Source organism: Pagrus major, chromosome 22 (genome assembly GCF_040436345.1).
Source record: "Pagrus major chromosome 22, Pma_NU_1.0".
NCBI lineage: Eukaryota > Metazoa > Chordata > Actinopteri > Spariformes > Sparidae > Pagrus > Pagrus major.
Genome location: NC_133236.1, coordinates 19,157,870 through 19,175,019, shown reverse-complemented (window position 1 = coordinate 19,175,019; position 17,150 = coordinate 19,157,870). Strand labels below are relative to the sequence as shown.

Genomic DNA, 17,150 nt, shown 5'->3' with positions numbered 1-17,150 from the left:
AATATTTTGATGTTGCTCTAATGGTGGGAGGAGCAGGAGATGTGGAGACATAAAAAAAGGAGGGGAGAAAAATAAAGCCAAAGAGCTCTAGGTGACACAGATATTCTGCTTGGACAATATTCTTTGCATTTACAGATTTCCTTTTTTATTCCAGTCGACACAGAATTGCTACCGACTGATCATGGCTGAGTACAAGCTAGAAGTGACAACAGGTAACATGACAAACGCAGGAACGTTTGACCACGTATTTGTCACCTTACTTGGAACTGGAGGGAAGAGTGAGCGAACTGAGCTGGACAACTATGGTGTAGACTTTAAAACTGGGATGGTAAGTACAATCCAATCATTGCCATTACAAGTGCCCTCTTGGGTGGTGTTTAATATACATTAGGCTATTATCATTTTTAATTAATAGAATGTGAGAAAGGTATCAACCAAAAATAGACACAGTCTCCAAACATGGCCACTCTGCCAGTCCTTGCTATTTTCATTTGTCGTGATGGAACAAGCTTTAGGGCGTTTCCTTGCCAGGGCCAGATCGAATGGCGGAGCTCGGTGTGTTTGTCATGCATGTCAGTGTGTGCAATTTTGGTATCACTCTGGTGTTAAATATTGCGACCGCTTTCGCCAAAAGCAGGTCTCTCTTATGGTTGATTAGATTTGTACAGCCATGTGGAGAAAGCCAGACCGATATATCATTCTATTGTAACACCCAACTGGTCGGCTATATTTGAAGTTTTTACTTAAAGGTGCAATAAGTAAGAATTTCGGTTGAAAACATTTAAAAGATGAATTAAAATTACCAACACAATGTGAAGAAATAACAGTTTTTACATTGTGACGTCCATGTAGGCTATTGTGTTCTGGTCCAAAGTGCCTGTACTAACGGTGTGAACACCAGAACTCCTCTATTGCTCCGAGCCCCCAGTCCGGACCACCAGATGCACTGCTAACCATGCTATCTAGCTAACGGCAGCTACAGTTTCGCGGTTACTATATTGATATGCCGCCCCCTATTTTTTTCGAGTATTACTTAAACAGCTAGCCAATTCTTACATATTGCACATTCAACTCAGAGTTTTGAGGAGCCAAATGTAATTGAATTAACATTTTAATCAGTTCTATTATTTGATGAAAATTTCCCAAAGATCCCGACGGACATGTTTTGATAAAAATCGCTTTAAAATAATTTGGATCTAAGCCAATGAAATCTTTGAAATGACATCTACCTCCTGTCTTTTATTAAAAATCTATAACTTTAAATTAAACAACTGGACACAAGATGTGTCCACATCACCCTTTTGCAGGTTGAATATTTGACCAGGACTGGCTACCAAATTTTTTGTGATGTCACAAATCATACTCTTAAAATCAGCTTTTTAATGAGCACAGAGATCTTTTCTCCACTTTCAACAAATGGATGTGAAAACACTCTTAGTGTCAAACTCTGCACACACATCATTTGACACAGTGAGGCTCAAATATTCAACTGTAAGAACAAGGAGAAAAACTTACTATTTTTTTTACTTTAAGGAAAATAATGGAACAAGGCTCACTGTTTGAATGATTATCCTCCAAAATATGGCATTATCATTGTTATGTACGAAAACTATCAACAATTAGGGAAAAAAAAGTGATGCATTTGCTTTGTCCTGATTTTAGATTAAATGTACCTCAACCCTTTTTCCCAGACAGGGATTTACACAGTGAAAACCAGTTTGTCTCTGGGGAAACTTCTGCTGGTCAAGCTGGAAAAGGATCCTTTCTTGGTTCTCCCAGAAGACGAGTGGTACTGCTCCAAAATAGTGGTGACGACTCCGGAGGGAGAAGTCCTTCTTTTCCCCTGTTACAGATGGATCTCCAGGGGAGAGCTGGTGGAGCTGAGAGGAGGGAGAGGTCTGCTTCAAAACACCCAAATGATAAGAAAATTATCGGACACCACTGGATACCATCACAGTTACTGATGTCATTTTGTTTTTATGTTTCAGCCATGAAGATATTTGAGGAGAACAATCCAATGTTGATTGACAATCGTCAAAAAGAGCTGATTCTTAAAAGGAGCTTGTACCAGTAAGTTATCATGTGTGCATTATGCCCCCTACTGTTTGGTAGCAGGTAGCAGAACCTAAATGCAGATGACATAAAGCTGAATACCGGGCAACACAAACTAAGGGAACAAAAATCCGAGAACAAAAGAGGAAGAGAGTAAACTAAATAATAAGTAAACTAAATCCAAAACCACACACATACAGCTGCAGTTTGTCTCAGAAGCTTTTATGAACAAACCTTTATGTGATTTGCTTTTTGCTTTTCCTTTTTTAGATGGGAGATTGCTGACCCAAAGCTACCACACACCACTCATTTCAAAAATATATCTGAGCTCCCAGCTGAGGTCTCCTTCTCCATGTCCAAATTAATGGAATCGCTTTACACAAAAGGCATAACGTGAGTCAGTCCTTCCATACGGTCTGTAGCCTGTTTAACATAAATGAATTTTTACATTATGCTCTTGTGTTACCCTTCCTTTTTCAGTCGTGCTGAACTCAGGTTTAAGGGAATGCTTGGATCTAAAGAAGAATGGGAAAACTTTGAGGACATGAAGAAAATGTTCTGGTCCAAAACGACAATGATTTGGGGTACAGCAGAATTTTAGTTCTCAGCTCCACACTGTCTTTATTATTCTTATACAATAACAGCTGTGAAGCATACATACATGTCAATAAGTAAATTTAATTAAGTGGCCAATACATACGCACAGATATTAAGGGAGACAGATTATATTTGCCTATTGCTCCTCTACCAGAGTATGTTGCAGAACACTGGAAGGAAGACGACTTCTATGGCTTCCAGTTTCTGAACGGATTCGACACCAACGTGATCAAGCGCTGCTCAGAGCTTCCCCGAAACTTCCCAGTCACAGAGGAGATGGTGAAGCCGTTCCTGGAAGAGGGAAGCTCTCTGCAGAAGGAAATGGAAGTATGGAGGATTAATGATAATCTTTTCTTTGGGAGATTATTTGAATTTAGAGTTTAGAGTAAGTTTTGCATTTGTCACACCTCTTTTCTACATCTTTCCTTCCCATACAGAAAGGCAATATATTCCTCTGTGACTACGAGAGGTTGGATGGATTGCCCACCAGGATGTATGATGGTCAGTTTCTGCATGTGACTGCTGGTCTCTGTTTGTTCTACATGAACCCAGAGAACAAACTGATGCCGATTGCAATACAGGTTAGTCACCAACTACAGTAGAATCACTGGTATACTCACTTTGTAAGGTGTGATCAGTAGGGGGGTGTTCAGCCTACACGCCATAGACCATATTCACACGGCAGCCATTTTTCTTTGATGTCACGCTCAATGCCAGGATTATGTTGTGCTCCTGTGTTCTCGGTTGCGAGTCGCATAAAAGGAGAGAATCTGACAATTTTTTTTATCATTTTTCAGCTTCCTGATTGATAAGCAGGTAAAAAGATGATAGATAGTAAAAATCTGAAGGGACATCAGGCCTATAACACATTTGATAACCCATTAGCTAACGTTAGCATTCGATCACTTACTAGCTAACATTACAGTTTGATTACATCCAGTGGGTTTCACTTTCAGGCTCAAATAAACGTGTCCGAGATGTGAACTGATATTTGAGAATTAATAATGCCCCTCTAATCATATTTTATAATGCTATCAAACAGAAACCATATCTAGGGAGTGGTTGAATGCTAATGTTAACTAACGGGTTATCAAATAGGATGTTTTTCCATAACACACTGATGTTCCTCCAGATTTTCACTATCCATCATCTTTTCAGTTGCTGATCAATCAGGAAGAGGTAAAATTCATAAGAATTTGTCAGATTCCCAACATTATTTGCCTTGCAACCTGGATGCAGGAGTACAGCATTTGAGCTTCCCATCCTAAGCATGATTTCAGAGGAAAATGGCTGCCATTTGAATATGGTCTATAGTTTTAAGTTTGCACTTTAAAGTTTATCAGTGTGTTTTAAGTAGAAACATAAAAGATGTGTCTCTCACATTCCAGCTGCATCAACAACCTTCTGAGGAGAACCCCATCTTTCTGCCCAGTGACCCGGAGACAGACTGGCTGCTCGCCAAGATGTTCATTAAAAATGCTGATTTAATGCAGCATCAGTCAGTCTATCACTTCCTGAGAACTCACAATGTGGCAGAAGTCTTTACCGTCGCCACTCTCCGCAGCTTCCCTGTGATTCACCCCCTCTACAAGGTCTAATCACACAGTTGTCTAGTTTTTTTTCAAAGATAATGTTTTAGAAAACGTATTTTGTTGTCTTAATTCAGAAACATTGCCTTTGTAACCATCCAGGGCCATTATGTCAAAATGTTTTTCTTGTAGGGAAAAAAACAATTTAATTTGTTGGGTTTTTTTTTTTTGTTTGTCGCAAATTTTTATGATGGGAACACACATAGGGAACACACACTGGTTAATCAAAACAAATGTTTCTGTTATTTGACTTTGCTGGTGACATTTTTATAGATTATACTTTGAATTTAACATTATACTTTCTCTTTCTTTACAGCTGCTGATCCCGCATGTCCGTTACACTCTCCAAATAAATACTATGGCCCGCACATCTATTGTTGGACCTGCTGGGATTTTAAATACGGTATGGATCTTTAACATGTGTATTCCTGAATTGGTATATTTTTATTGTGACAGAATTGTCATTAGTTTTGGATGTTGTTATATAGTGATATGGCATAAGCATTTCCTTTTCCTGGCTGCATTACAGTAAAGTGATGGGACTTTCTGAACATCCTGTCCTAATGCTTGCCTTTACCCACTTGGGCAGTAGTGTGGTGGCGGTATGGTAGCTAATGGATTATCAAATCCATTGTTTTCCCTTGAAATATGGCCCAATGTCCCTACAGGTTTTCACTATCCATTGTCTTTTCAGTTGCTGATCAATCAGTTAATGGTAAAATGATGACAATTTGTCAAATTCCCTATGTTTATAGGACTTACAAGGTGAAAAACAGCATGACAAAATTTGAACTTCCCCACCCCTGAGCGTGATGTCAAAGGAAAATGGCCACTGTGTGGATATGGTCTATATGTGCCTTGTGTGCATTGATATTTTAAACTCACTTAGAGAAAAAAAAATCATACTTCTAGACAATTTAGAATATGTGTCAATGGTGCTCTTCATCACAAAACTTTTTGTTCACCTGTTTTCACAGATGAAAAGAAAAGTTTGAAAAGCAGATAATGGATCACCACAATTGTTTTTCTCACTTGTCTCTCAGGGCTTCCATACTCTGTGTATTACAGTTACTGTGTTTATTGTTAGACTTCACTTGGATACGACGGGATGGAGGAGCTCATGAGAAGGTCTCTCTCTGAACTGACCTACAGCTCCGTCTGTCTGCCAGAGAACATCGCTGCAAGAGGACTGGAGTCGATCCCCAACTTCTACTACAGAGATGATGGCCTGAAGCTGTGGGACATCATCAGCAGGTTAGGCAGCTGCAGAGTGAGCAACCACAAACATGGCTGAATTGAATTTTGGTAAGAACTAGTTTTGAAGTTCAAAATCAAATTGTTTTGTGTTCACCAGCTTCGTGAAGTCAATAGTGGAGTACTATTATCCCTCAGACAGTGATGTCTGTAAAGACACTGAGCTGCAGGAATGGATCAGTGAGATATTCACACATGGCCTCTTAGGAAACAAAGCCTCAGGTACAATATACAGATATAAGCTTCATAGTAACCTATAGTATTTTTTCCAAGCAGGCAGCGAGTGCCAAAGATGAACTGATAATGACTTTGCTGCCAACAGGGTTTCCAGCATCCTTTCATACTGTCAAGGAGGTGACCAAGTTTATCACCATGGTGATCTTCACAGTGTCGGCTCAACATGCTGCAGTCAATAATGGACAGGTGAGGCAATGGATACTTCTGGAAAAAGAAAACTTCTTGAAGTAAACAAACTTGATAATTCACCAACACTGGGACACGCTGCAGGTCTATGTGCTCTATCTAATATTATTTTCGTTTCATGAGGGCATCAGCTGAGTTTTAAAGCAGCATGAACTTTGCCTTTTTTACAGTGGTGAACTCAGAATGTTTGAGGGGCAGGGGCGAAAAAAATGGGGGCACCAGCTATATGCGCTGGCTTGGGGTTAAAATGGATGGTTTAGTACATCTGTGGCTCCTGCCCCTATCCCCTACAGCTATAGACACTAAAAACCTGAAGTACATAGTAAAGCGACTTTAATAACTGCACATTATTGATAAAAGGTCATTGTTGTTTTATTTTGGAGAGTTCACAATTTTCAGATTTTGTTATTATTATTTTAATTTTTCGACACAGTAGCATCCATTGAAAAGTGGGCCCACAACACAACCCCTCCAGTAAATAGCAATACTTAATGAAACTTCTTTCATGATTTAGTTTGACTACTCCTGGGCCCCCAATGGTTCACTCCTGCTGCGGGAACCTCCTCCAACCACCAAAGGCCTGTCAAGCATGAAGACAATTTTGGAGACCCTCCCAAATGTTGGAGAGACGGTCACATTTTCATCAGTGGGATGGGTTCTCTCAGAGAAGTACACTGACGTGGTAAGCTTGTTGATGATGAAAGCTGAGTAGAACATTCAAATTTTGAAAGTACCAACAAAATACTGCATTAGTCTGATTTACAGTTTCATTTTGTCATTCTGGCAGGTTCTCTTGGGTACATACCCTGATGAGCGATTCGACGAGCCCGCCCCTAAGCAGATGATCAAGGACTTTCAAGCAGAGCTGTCCTGCCTCAGTGAGGCAATTACAAGAAGAAACTCACAGCTTGAAGTACCCTACACATATCTGAACCCCAACCAGATAGAGAACAGTATAACTATTTAACCAAACCAGACAAAGCCATGTTAGCTTTCTGCATTTTTAACAATACCCATCCCTTTTCTTAACACCAATCTTGCATGTTGGGTTGTTAGTAATGACATTATGCAATGAAATGAAACTTTTGGTACTTTAATAATACAGGAAATCTCGACATTTATCTGCAAGCAAGACCATAAACCATGGAAGAGTTTCAGCCTGCCTGTACCGCGGCTGTTAGAGGCTGTGACAGTAACTGTTATTCATACGTATGCTGTGTAGTTGATATCTATTAATGTTTTTTTAAGGTGAGTATATTACATAGGGTGCAAATGGTGATACGATATATCTGTCTACTAATGCAGGGGCACAAGTATGAACTTTTTATCTAAGACATCATCTCCTTTGTTTGCTGTTCAAATTAAAATGGAATGTGAATCAACAATGTAATGAAGTCTGTGTTGTGAACTTATTAGACATATGAAAGTCAAGATAACTTAAGCGAGAGCAGAGTCATGTAGTAAAATTACATGTCATCAGGATCATAGGATTACATTGTCCGTTTACGAAAAATAGTAAGGAACTAATCAACCCACATTACATCATTTTTTATTTAATCTTTAAAGGTGCACTTTGTACTTTTGGGGAATACATTTTAAGAGAAGAAGAAGAGAAGGATCATTCTTTTTCGTTGCCTAAACAAACTCTTCATTTTCATGATGAATAAACAAATTGACCTTATAGGACAAAACTTTTCCATACTGTTTTACTTTGTTTATATGTGGCGGACCCTGCCACCTTTCTAGCTTCAAACAGTGTTCTGGGGACCTTATTTTCCTCTGAGAACTGCTTGTTTATTCAGCTATGAAGTGAAATTAATAAATAACTTTATTAAAAAAATATTTCTGTGTTTTTATATTATTACCTCATTAACATTGTGAATATTAAAATTATGAGTTTGAATGTCATGTCCAAAACTACGTAGTGCCCCTTTAAAATGAGGCACATAATTTGATTTGACCAAATGTAAATGCTGAATATGCAAAATGATTGTTTGCACTGAACATGTTTTGAGATGTTTAAAGAGAAAAGAGAATATTTGTGGACATTTTTTGTGGCGGTGTCAATTTTTTTGCATAAGGTGTAATATTTTCAATGTTTGACTTAAAAGTATTCCAAAAGTATTCAGATTAATCACAAGCAATGAGTTGTTTCGGGAAGCCAAACCTAAATCTGTCAGTTTTTAGTGATCGTGTAGTTCAGTAACTTGTTCAATCTCCATTTTCAGCTTGTAGTGCAGAGAAAAAAGCTTAATACATCTAAAGAATGTTTGCACCTTGGCCAAATATAAGCAACACAATAAGAGTGGACGTGACGGAGTCAGTCCCCTCTCATGAAACTCACAAGCTGGAAACAATGTACATCCAGCACAATCACTTTTTCACTTTTTTAAATTCAACTTTACTCTTCAGGCCCTTTGGTTTTGTCCAGCAACAGGTTTTTCACAAAAAGACCAATAATGTGAATTTTAAATTGACCTTACCTTTTTAAAATGTACCATTTGTATAGTTTACTACCTTCATAGTCTTTCCTGATGTGCATTTCACTGCAGATAAGAATCAGGTTTTGCCAGGTAGGTTTTCACAATACAAGGAACATCCCTTTGCATTTAGTTGCGTAACAATAAACATAGCAAGAGTAAAAGAGAAACCAAAACTACAAAAGTCAAGAATCATATATATAAAATTAAATAAGCATGAGGGAACACAGCATATTGTTTCTTGTTTCATCTTTATAAAGTTGTTGATGGTTAATTTATCTTGCCTAATTTAAAGTGTCACCAAAAAGTCCAGATGCAGATAGAAAATAAGTAAGACTGGTTAGACAACTGAATGAGGTCAGAGCGTGTGTTAATATTGATCTAAAGGTGGGAGGAGCAGGAGATGTGGAGACATAAAAAAGGAGGGGAGCAAAATAAAGCCAACAAGCTCTACGTGACGCAGATATTCTGCTTGGACGATATTCTTTGCATTTACAGATTTCCTTTTTTATTCCAGTTGACACAGAATTGCTACCAACTGATCATGGCTGAGTACAAGCTAGAAGTGACAACAGGTAACATGACAAACGCAGGAACGTTTGATCACGTATTTGTCACCTTATTTGGAACTGGAGGGAAGAGTGAGCGAACTGAGCTGGACAACTATGGTGTAGACTTTAAAACTGGGATGGTAAGTACAATCCAATCATTGCCATTACAAGTGCCCTCTTGGGTGGTGTTTAATATACATTAGGCTATTATCATTTTTAATTAATAGAATGTGTGAAAGGTATCAACCAAAAATAGACACAGTCTCCAAACATGGCAACTCTGCCAGTCCTTGCTATTTTCATTTGTCTTGGTGGAACAAGCTTTAGGGCGTTTCCTTGCCAGGGCCAGATCGAATGGCGGAGCTCGGTGTGTTTGTCATGCATGTCAGTGTGTGCAATTTTGGTATCACTCTGGTGTTAAATATTGTGACCGCTTTCGCCAAAAGCAGGTCTCTCTTATGGTTGATTAGATTTGTACAGCCTTGTGGAGAAAGCCGGACCGATATGTCATTTTATTGTAACACCCAACTGGTCGGCTATATTTGCAGTTTTTACTTAAAGGTGCAATAAGTAAGAATTTCGGTTGAAAACATTTAAAAGATGAATTAAAATTACCAACACAACACTGCTAACCATGCTATCTAGCTAACGGCAGCTACAGTTTCGCGGTTACTATATTGATTTGCTGCCCCCTATTTTTTTCGAGTATTACTTAAACAGCTGGCCAATTCTTACATATTGCACAATCAACTCAGAGTTTTGAGGAGCCAATCAACTCAAACGACTGTCTGTACTCACATGTTTAATTGTTGCTTCATTGCAAGCTAAAAATGTAGTTTTGACTGACTGAATGTAATTGAATTCATATTTTAATCAGTTCTATTATTTGATGAAAATTTCCCAAAGATCCCAACAGACATGTTTTGATAAAAATCGCTTTACTTTGAAAAATAATTTGTATCTAAGCCAATGAAATCTTTGAAATGACATCTACCTCCTGTCTTTTATTAAAAGTCCAGAATCTATAACTTTAAATTAAACAGCTGGACACAAGATGTTTCCACATCACACTTTTGCAGGTGACCAGGACTGGCTTCCAAACGTTTTGTGATGTCACAAATCATACTCTTAAAATCAGCTTTTTAATGAGCACAGAGATCTTTTTTCCACTTTCAGCAAATGGATGTGAAAACACTCTTAGTGTCAAACTCTGCACGCACATCATTTGACACAGTGAGGCTCAAATATTCAACTGTAAGAACAAGAAGAAAAACTTACTACTTTTTTTACTTTAGGGGGACTTTAAGGAAAAAAAATGACAAGCAACAAAATAATGGGAACAAGGTTCACTGTTTGAATGATTATCCTCCAAAATATGGCATTATCGTTGTTATGTACGGAAACTATCAAAAATTAGGGAAACAATGTGATGCATTTGCTTTGTCCTGATTTTAGATTAAATTTACCTCAACCCTCTTTCCCAGACAGGGATTTACACAGTGAAAACCAGATTGTCTCTGGGGAAACTTCTGCTGGTCAAGCTGGAAAAGGATCCTTTCTGGGTTCTCCCAGAAGACGAGTGGTACTGCTCCAAAATAGTGGTGACGACTCCGGAGGGAGAAGTCCTTCTTTTCCCCTGTTACAGATGGATCTCCAGGGGAGAGCTGGTGGAGCTGAGAGGAGGGAGAGGTCTGCTTCAAAACACCCAAATAATGATTATAGAGCATTAATATATTTGGATATTACTTCTTTTCACACATTTTTATTGGTTTTTTTTTGACAATTTGTGTGAAATTTTCCCCGCTTCAGCCATGAAGGTGTTTGAGGATGACCATCCCCTGTTGATTGACCACCGAAAAAATGAGCTGATGCAGAAAAAGAGCTTTTACCAGTAAGTTTTCATCTGTGCAGTACAACATCTAGAGTAGAGTCTCAAAGGCTTATCTGGAGAAATGTCTATGTGCCTTTTTGTAATAATTGTTTACTCATTTGTTTGTTTTTTAGGTGGAAGATTTTGGCTGAAGGACTATCCCACATCAACCATTTCAACAATGTGTCTGAGCTGCCAGCTGAAGTCCGTTTCTCAAAAAACAGAGATACTGAAATGCTTAACACAAAAAAAATAACGTGGGTCTACATAGATAAATACGATGGACACATATACCACATACTCTCTAAAAAGTGCATTTGAAGCATTAATATCAGTATGTTGTTTAATGCTGTATTATGTTTTCCCTTTATTGTCTTTCACCTTGTCACCATTTAGTGGTCTTGAACTCAAGATCAAGGGGCTGCTTGGATCTGCAGAAAAATGGGAAAGCATTGACGACATGAAAAAAATCTTCTCGTTCACATCAACAACAATGTCAGGTAGATATTTTTTTCCATCTCCCATTTGTGACTGACATTTGAGATTACCTGATGATCTAAACCCAAGAAAAATGTTCCTGATTATAGGATATTTTCAAAAATAGTAGTATGATTATGCATTAAAATGCATGCATTAAAAGTAGTTCCCATATAACAACTCTGACTGCATTCCATCTTAATGTTGTCCATTAAAAGGAGCTCACAATGTTAATTACATACATGTTTAGGACTTTGTCACGTTTTCTGACTGTTCAATTAAAAATGTTGTTTCTTCATAGTAAAATAATTAGTTTTTCTGCAAAGTAAAATGCTTTAAGGAACAAAACAACAATCTTGTTTTTCATTAAATGACCACGATCGCTTGAAAACTAACATTCTAGACATTAGATTTTATATTTGCCTATTGCTATTCCTCCAGAGTATGTTGCAGAACACTGGAAGGAAGACGACTTTTATGGATTCCAGTTTCTAAACGGAGTCAACCCCAACGTGATCAAGCGCTGCTCAGAGCTTCCCCAAAACTTCCCAGTCACAGAAGAGATGGTGAAGCCGTTCCTGGAAGAGGGAAGCTCTCTGCAGAATGAAATGAAGGTATAGAAGCAATCACATTTACTTTGAGAAATGATTTGTACATTTAAAGAAAGTCTTTGAATCCTATTGCCTTGTTTATTACACATCTGTGATACCTGTTGATGTCTGAAATACTTCTTTCTCCTGCCTTTCCTTCCCATACAGAAGGGCAATATCTTCCTCTATGACCAGAAGAAGATGGACAGAATACCAGCCAGACCTTACGATGGTGAAACTCTGTGTGTGACTGCTGGACTCTGTTTGTTCTACATGAACCCAGAAAACAAACTGATGCCAATAGCGATACAGGTCACTGACAGAATTTATACTGGACAAATTAAAGTATAATCGCTCGTCTAGTCATATAATCATGTAACATATTATAGTGCATTAATGTGTTTTCCTCATATTCCAGCTGCATCAACAACCTTCTGAGGAGAACCCCATCTTTCTGCCCAGTGACCTGGAGACAGACTGGCTGCTCGCCAAGGTGTTTATTAAAAATGCAGATTCCATGGATCATCAAGCAGTCCATCACCTCATGAACACTCACTTCCTGATAGAAGTCTATACTGTCGCCACTCTCCGCTGCTTTCCTGTGATTCATCCCATCTACAAGGTATAATTACACAGCAGCGCTCATGGTACCTGTGTACTTTTTTTTGTTTTATTCCTTTAATCTTAACTGACAATCTGACTTTTTATCGATTGATTCATGTAAATTTGGAAGAATTTTATGTCTTTATTCGTGAGAACAGAGGAAATGAGGGGAGGAAAAGCTGAGGAAGGCTATAAAAGCCTCGCTTGAACTCGAAAAAGGGGGTTGTAAGGTCAGCGCCTTAAAACTCTAGGACAACCTATAACTATATTTTATGTTGTTCTCAGCATTATATGCAATAAAAACTTTTGACTTACTAATATAAAATAATTATATTGCATTAAATAATACAAATACATAGATAAATACATAGATAGATCTATGGTTCATTTTCCTCCAATCTCGAGCAATAATTTAGGGTTTTCCATTGATGGTCACTCTGTGCATTACATTACTTAGAGGAAAATTCTGGAATAAGATTGATTGTTGAGTCTCATTCCCAGGTCATCAAATATTATTGATTAACATGTTTCTCAGATGAGCATCTTATTTAACCCGTAATACTTTTTTCTCTCTCTAAAGCTGCTCTTTCCACACTTCCGGTACACTCTCAACATCAACACTGCAGGCCGTGGATCTCTTTTTAGACCTGAGGGGCCTTTGAGTATGGTATGGCCCTTTAACATACATATTTCTGAGAATTCAAGCAACGTCAATTGCAATTGCAAAGTTTTAGCCTTTGATTTTCTGTCTGATGGTGAATATCTATGTATCATTGATCAATAGAGTTCTCTTGGATACGATGGGATGGTGGAGCTCATGAGAAGGTCTCTCTCTGAACTGACCTACAGCTCCGTCTGTCTGCCAGAGAACATCGCTGCAAGAGGACTGGAGTCGATCCCCAACTTCTACTACAGAGATGATGGCCTGAAGCTGTGGGACATCATCAGCAGGTTTGCATCAGATACATATTGCAACTGTCTTTTTTCACATGCAATTTTGATTATCTAAAATTTTAAATCAAATTGTTTTATATTCACCAGGTTCATGGGGGCAATAGTGGAGAACTATTACCCCTCAGACAGTGATGTCCATAAAGACACCGAGCTGCAGGACTGGATCAGTGAGATATTCACACATGGCTTCTTAGGAAACAAAGCCTCAGGTATTCACTCCATGTTCTGAATGTATAGTAGCCCAAAGTATACTGACATTTTCAAAGTTGGCAGTGAATGCCAACGATTAACTGATAATAATTGTGCTGCAAACAGGGTTCCCAGCATGCTTTCATACTGTCGAGGAGGTGACCAAGTTCATCACCTTGGTGATCTTCACAGCGACGGCTCAACATGCTGCAGTCAATAATGGACAGGTAAGGCAATGGATAGTTTGGTAAATAAAACAAACTTGATATTTGATCAAACACAGCAGATCTAGAATATTTTCTATTCAGTGTTATCAGATGGAAAGGTGAGGCAATAGATATTTATGTTTGATCAAGTATTCGAACATATAGTAAATCTGGCACATCTGGAAACTATGGAAGCCAAGAATGGCCGTGCTTGCAATCAGTTTTTAATGCTGTAATTTATTGATGGAATAGAACTAAGTACATTTTCTCAAGTACTGTACTTCATTACAACTTTGAGCTACTTGTACTATGAGTATTTCGATTTTTACTTCATACTTCCACTCCACTACATTTGGAGGCACATGTACTTTTTACTCCACTACATTTATTTGATAACTTGAGTTATTAGTTACTTTGCAGATTGCCTGCTGCGTCAGAGCTAAAGCAACAATTTTAAATTAATTTATTTTATATGTAAACAAGAAAAAAAAGAAAACACTGATTGTGATAATCAGAAAAATGCTCAATATCAGATTTGCTTATTGGCCACGACGATGACCCCAATTTTTTTTTTTTACCAATTTTAAGTAATTATAACACGATATCTTTACTTTTACTCAAGTTTGAAATAAATAACTTGTAATTTCATGATAATATTAAAGAAAATAACTGCAAGCATGGCTGTTCTCGACCACTGTAGAAACCTGCTTCATTCATTACATGCATTAGCTTTACATCATTACAATGGCACTAAGGCTGCATTTCATACGTAGGTTAATATTCCTTTGTAATTTATAACATTACATTCAGTTTATTAAATGAGTTGGGTCAATAACACTATAATACATCATATAAATATAATTATCAACAAAAACTTGAGTGATAAATTGCTACATATTAATATTTTTGTCATAACTTAGTTTGACTACTACTCCTGGCCACCCAATGCCTCGCTCCTGCTGCACAAACCTCCTCCAAACACTAAGGGGCAGTCAAGCATGGAGACAATCTTGGAGACCCTCCCAAATGTTGGAGAGACAGTCACCATGGTAGCAATGGCCAAGCTGCTTTCAGAAAAGTACAGTGATGTGGTAAGTTTGGGATTGATAAACACACACATTAGGTAAGCTGACTTCAATCATAATGTTTAAATTGCACCACAAACAAAATACTTCTGTCATTTTGGCAGGTTCCCTTTGGTACATACCCTGAAGAGCGATTCGACGAGCCTGCGCCTAAGCAGATGATTAAGGAATTTCAAGCAGAGTTGTCCTTCCTGATTGAACAGATTGCAACAAGAAACTCACAGCTTGAAGTACCATACACATATCTGAACCCTAACCAGATAGAGAACAGTGTAACTATTTAATTCTAAGTGCTGTATCGTAGGCAACTGGACGTGTTTCTTGAAGACGTTTCACCTCTCATCCAAGAGGCTTCTTCAGTTCTAACTAACTGGAGGGGAGTTGCAGGCTTTTAAACTCTGTGTGGGTGTGTCCTTACAAAGTTGTTAAGGACACGTGTGAAGTCTGAGTTTCAGAGTTCTGATGTGACTATTTAAGAAAGTCTGAGAGAGCCGGTCTGCATTAGGGCAATTGTATCCACAGTGAGCACCTGTCTTGCATGCTGGTGGGTGTGTTTCACTTTATATTTAACACATGTAACAGGTGAGGTTATAGAGACAATGTTGCTTATTGGGATTAATGGACCATGGATATATTTTGGCTGTATCATGAAGAGTATGCCTGAAGCATGATAACATATGGACCCACCTGTATGTAGAGCAAAAACTTCACAATAAGTAAGCACTAAACATGACTCTGACTTTTATTCATCAATTACATTATTGCCCAAACAGCAAACGTTAAGTGAATAATTTTATGCTTTTTGCATTAGCATATTTTTGTGCAACTAGTTTTGTTGTTTCAGACATAACAGCCCGTAACATTCATTTTTACATAGTATCAATTCTGATGTCGGTCACATCAGCGCTCCAGCTCAGAGCATAGCCCCTTTGTATGTTTTCTATCAGCATTTAAAACAGGTTTTCTTTGATGTACTTATGTTTTATATTTCAATGAGACATTAAGAGTATGAGAACAGGTATTAATTAGATAAATCTGTATGGTAAATGTATTTAATCAGAGGGTTTTTATTTTATTCCGTATAATAGCGATGCATGATTATTAATGTCAAAATAAAGGTGAACTGATGTACCCCTTTGTCTCCTGTGTCCTATTTCCATATAGTTTTAATATATGACTTCTTAACCATAACAACTGTGACTGGACATGAAGCACCCAGGGGTTAAATTTCTCAAAATTTAAGTTAAAGGCAGTTGAATTATAAACACAATGCTACTTTTGCCTGATATGTTAATATATATGACATTATTAAATTGTTAATGTACACAATTACACATAAATGTGTAAGAAGCAGCATTTTTTTGTTGTAGCTGATTTAGTTGGAGCTAGTTTTACATTGCTTTACTGTCTACCTACAGTGAGGTTTAGTCCAGTTTTTGCCTATCTAAGAGTAGGCCCTAATTAGTTAGCATTTTTGCACATCCAGTTCCCTCGTCAAAAAGTTTATGAAGTTTTTGAGTTGATTTTCGGTTATATGCCTGAAATAAGGTTTGTGGTTACCCCAGGATTAAGATATTTGCATGTTTTGTTTTACAATATAAAATACATCATTAAATGTCCTACAATTTAATTATAAAACGCTGATGTGTCTTACAAACAGTGGTTGCTAACTAGTGTCTAAATGAGACTCAACACATTGTCACAGACATTAAACGACATCACACCGAACACGGAGATTCAGCTACTCACTAGTCTTTCTTTACAGATGGACTTTAGTTGCAAATTATTCTAACTCTAACTTTACAACTTGTAGGTTGATAAATCTATAGAAAACATAAATAGTAATTGTGTTGTAAGACACTTAGTGGTGGTGACATTAAACCATGCAACCGCAATGTAGTCTGTTTATAGCCTAACAATAGCTCTTTACTTCTAGCGATTTAATTTACACTTTGAAAATCACTAAAGTGGCGTTCATCTGTAAAGAGTATCTTGCTTAACAAAATGTGTAAGTATCATAAACTTGTGGTTTACTTGACGAGGGATCCAGGGCTTACTCCTGGGTTGTCCTAAAAAAGTACGTCATCGCTAGACCACTCATCACCATCAGTCTTGTTTCCATAGCTGTTTGAATACATTGTTTCAACTGCTTTCACCATTTACACCAAATGTATTAAAGCATATAACAAACAGATGGTAAACATGTCAAATTTTACAAAAACACTAAAGA

The 17,150-nt window shown here is 37.7% G+C and overlaps 2 protein-coding genes across 2 annotated transcripts; both read left to right on the top strand.

Moving 5' to 3' along the window:
- Positions 1–181: 181 nt before the first annotated feature.
- LOC141018126 (hydroperoxide isomerase ALOXE3-like) lies at positions 182–6,882 on the top strand. Its single transcript, XM_073493021.1, has 14 exons — positions 182–332; positions 1,696–1,896; positions 1,989–2,070; positions 2,323–2,445; positions 2,533–2,636; positions 2,804–2,976; positions 3,087–3,230; positions 4,038–4,241; positions 4,555–4,641; positions 5,326–5,492; positions 5,593–5,714; positions 5,815–5,915; positions 6,430–6,597; positions 6,703–6,882. The coding sequence occupies exons 1-14, from the start codon at positions 182–184 to the stop codon at positions 6,880–6,882; spliced, it is 2,007 nt and encodes a 668-aa protein (XP_073349122.1).
- Positions 6,883–8,939: 2,057 nt separating this feature from the next.
- On the top strand, positions 8,940–15,204 carry LOC141018210 (hydroperoxide isomerase ALOXE3-like). The gene is made up of 14 exons (XM_073493128.1): positions 8,940–9,090; positions 10,435–10,635; positions 10,756–10,837; positions 10,951–11,073; positions 11,213–11,316; positions 11,735–11,907; positions 12,052–12,195; positions 12,302–12,505; positions 13,067–13,153; positions 13,271–13,437; positions 13,528–13,649; positions 13,756–13,856; positions 14,756–14,926; positions 15,025–15,204. The coding sequence occupies exons 1-14, from the start codon at positions 8,940–8,942 to the stop codon at positions 15,202–15,204; spliced, it is 2,010 nt and encodes a 669-aa protein (XP_073349229.1).
- Positions 15,205–17,150: the final 1,946 nt, after the last annotated feature.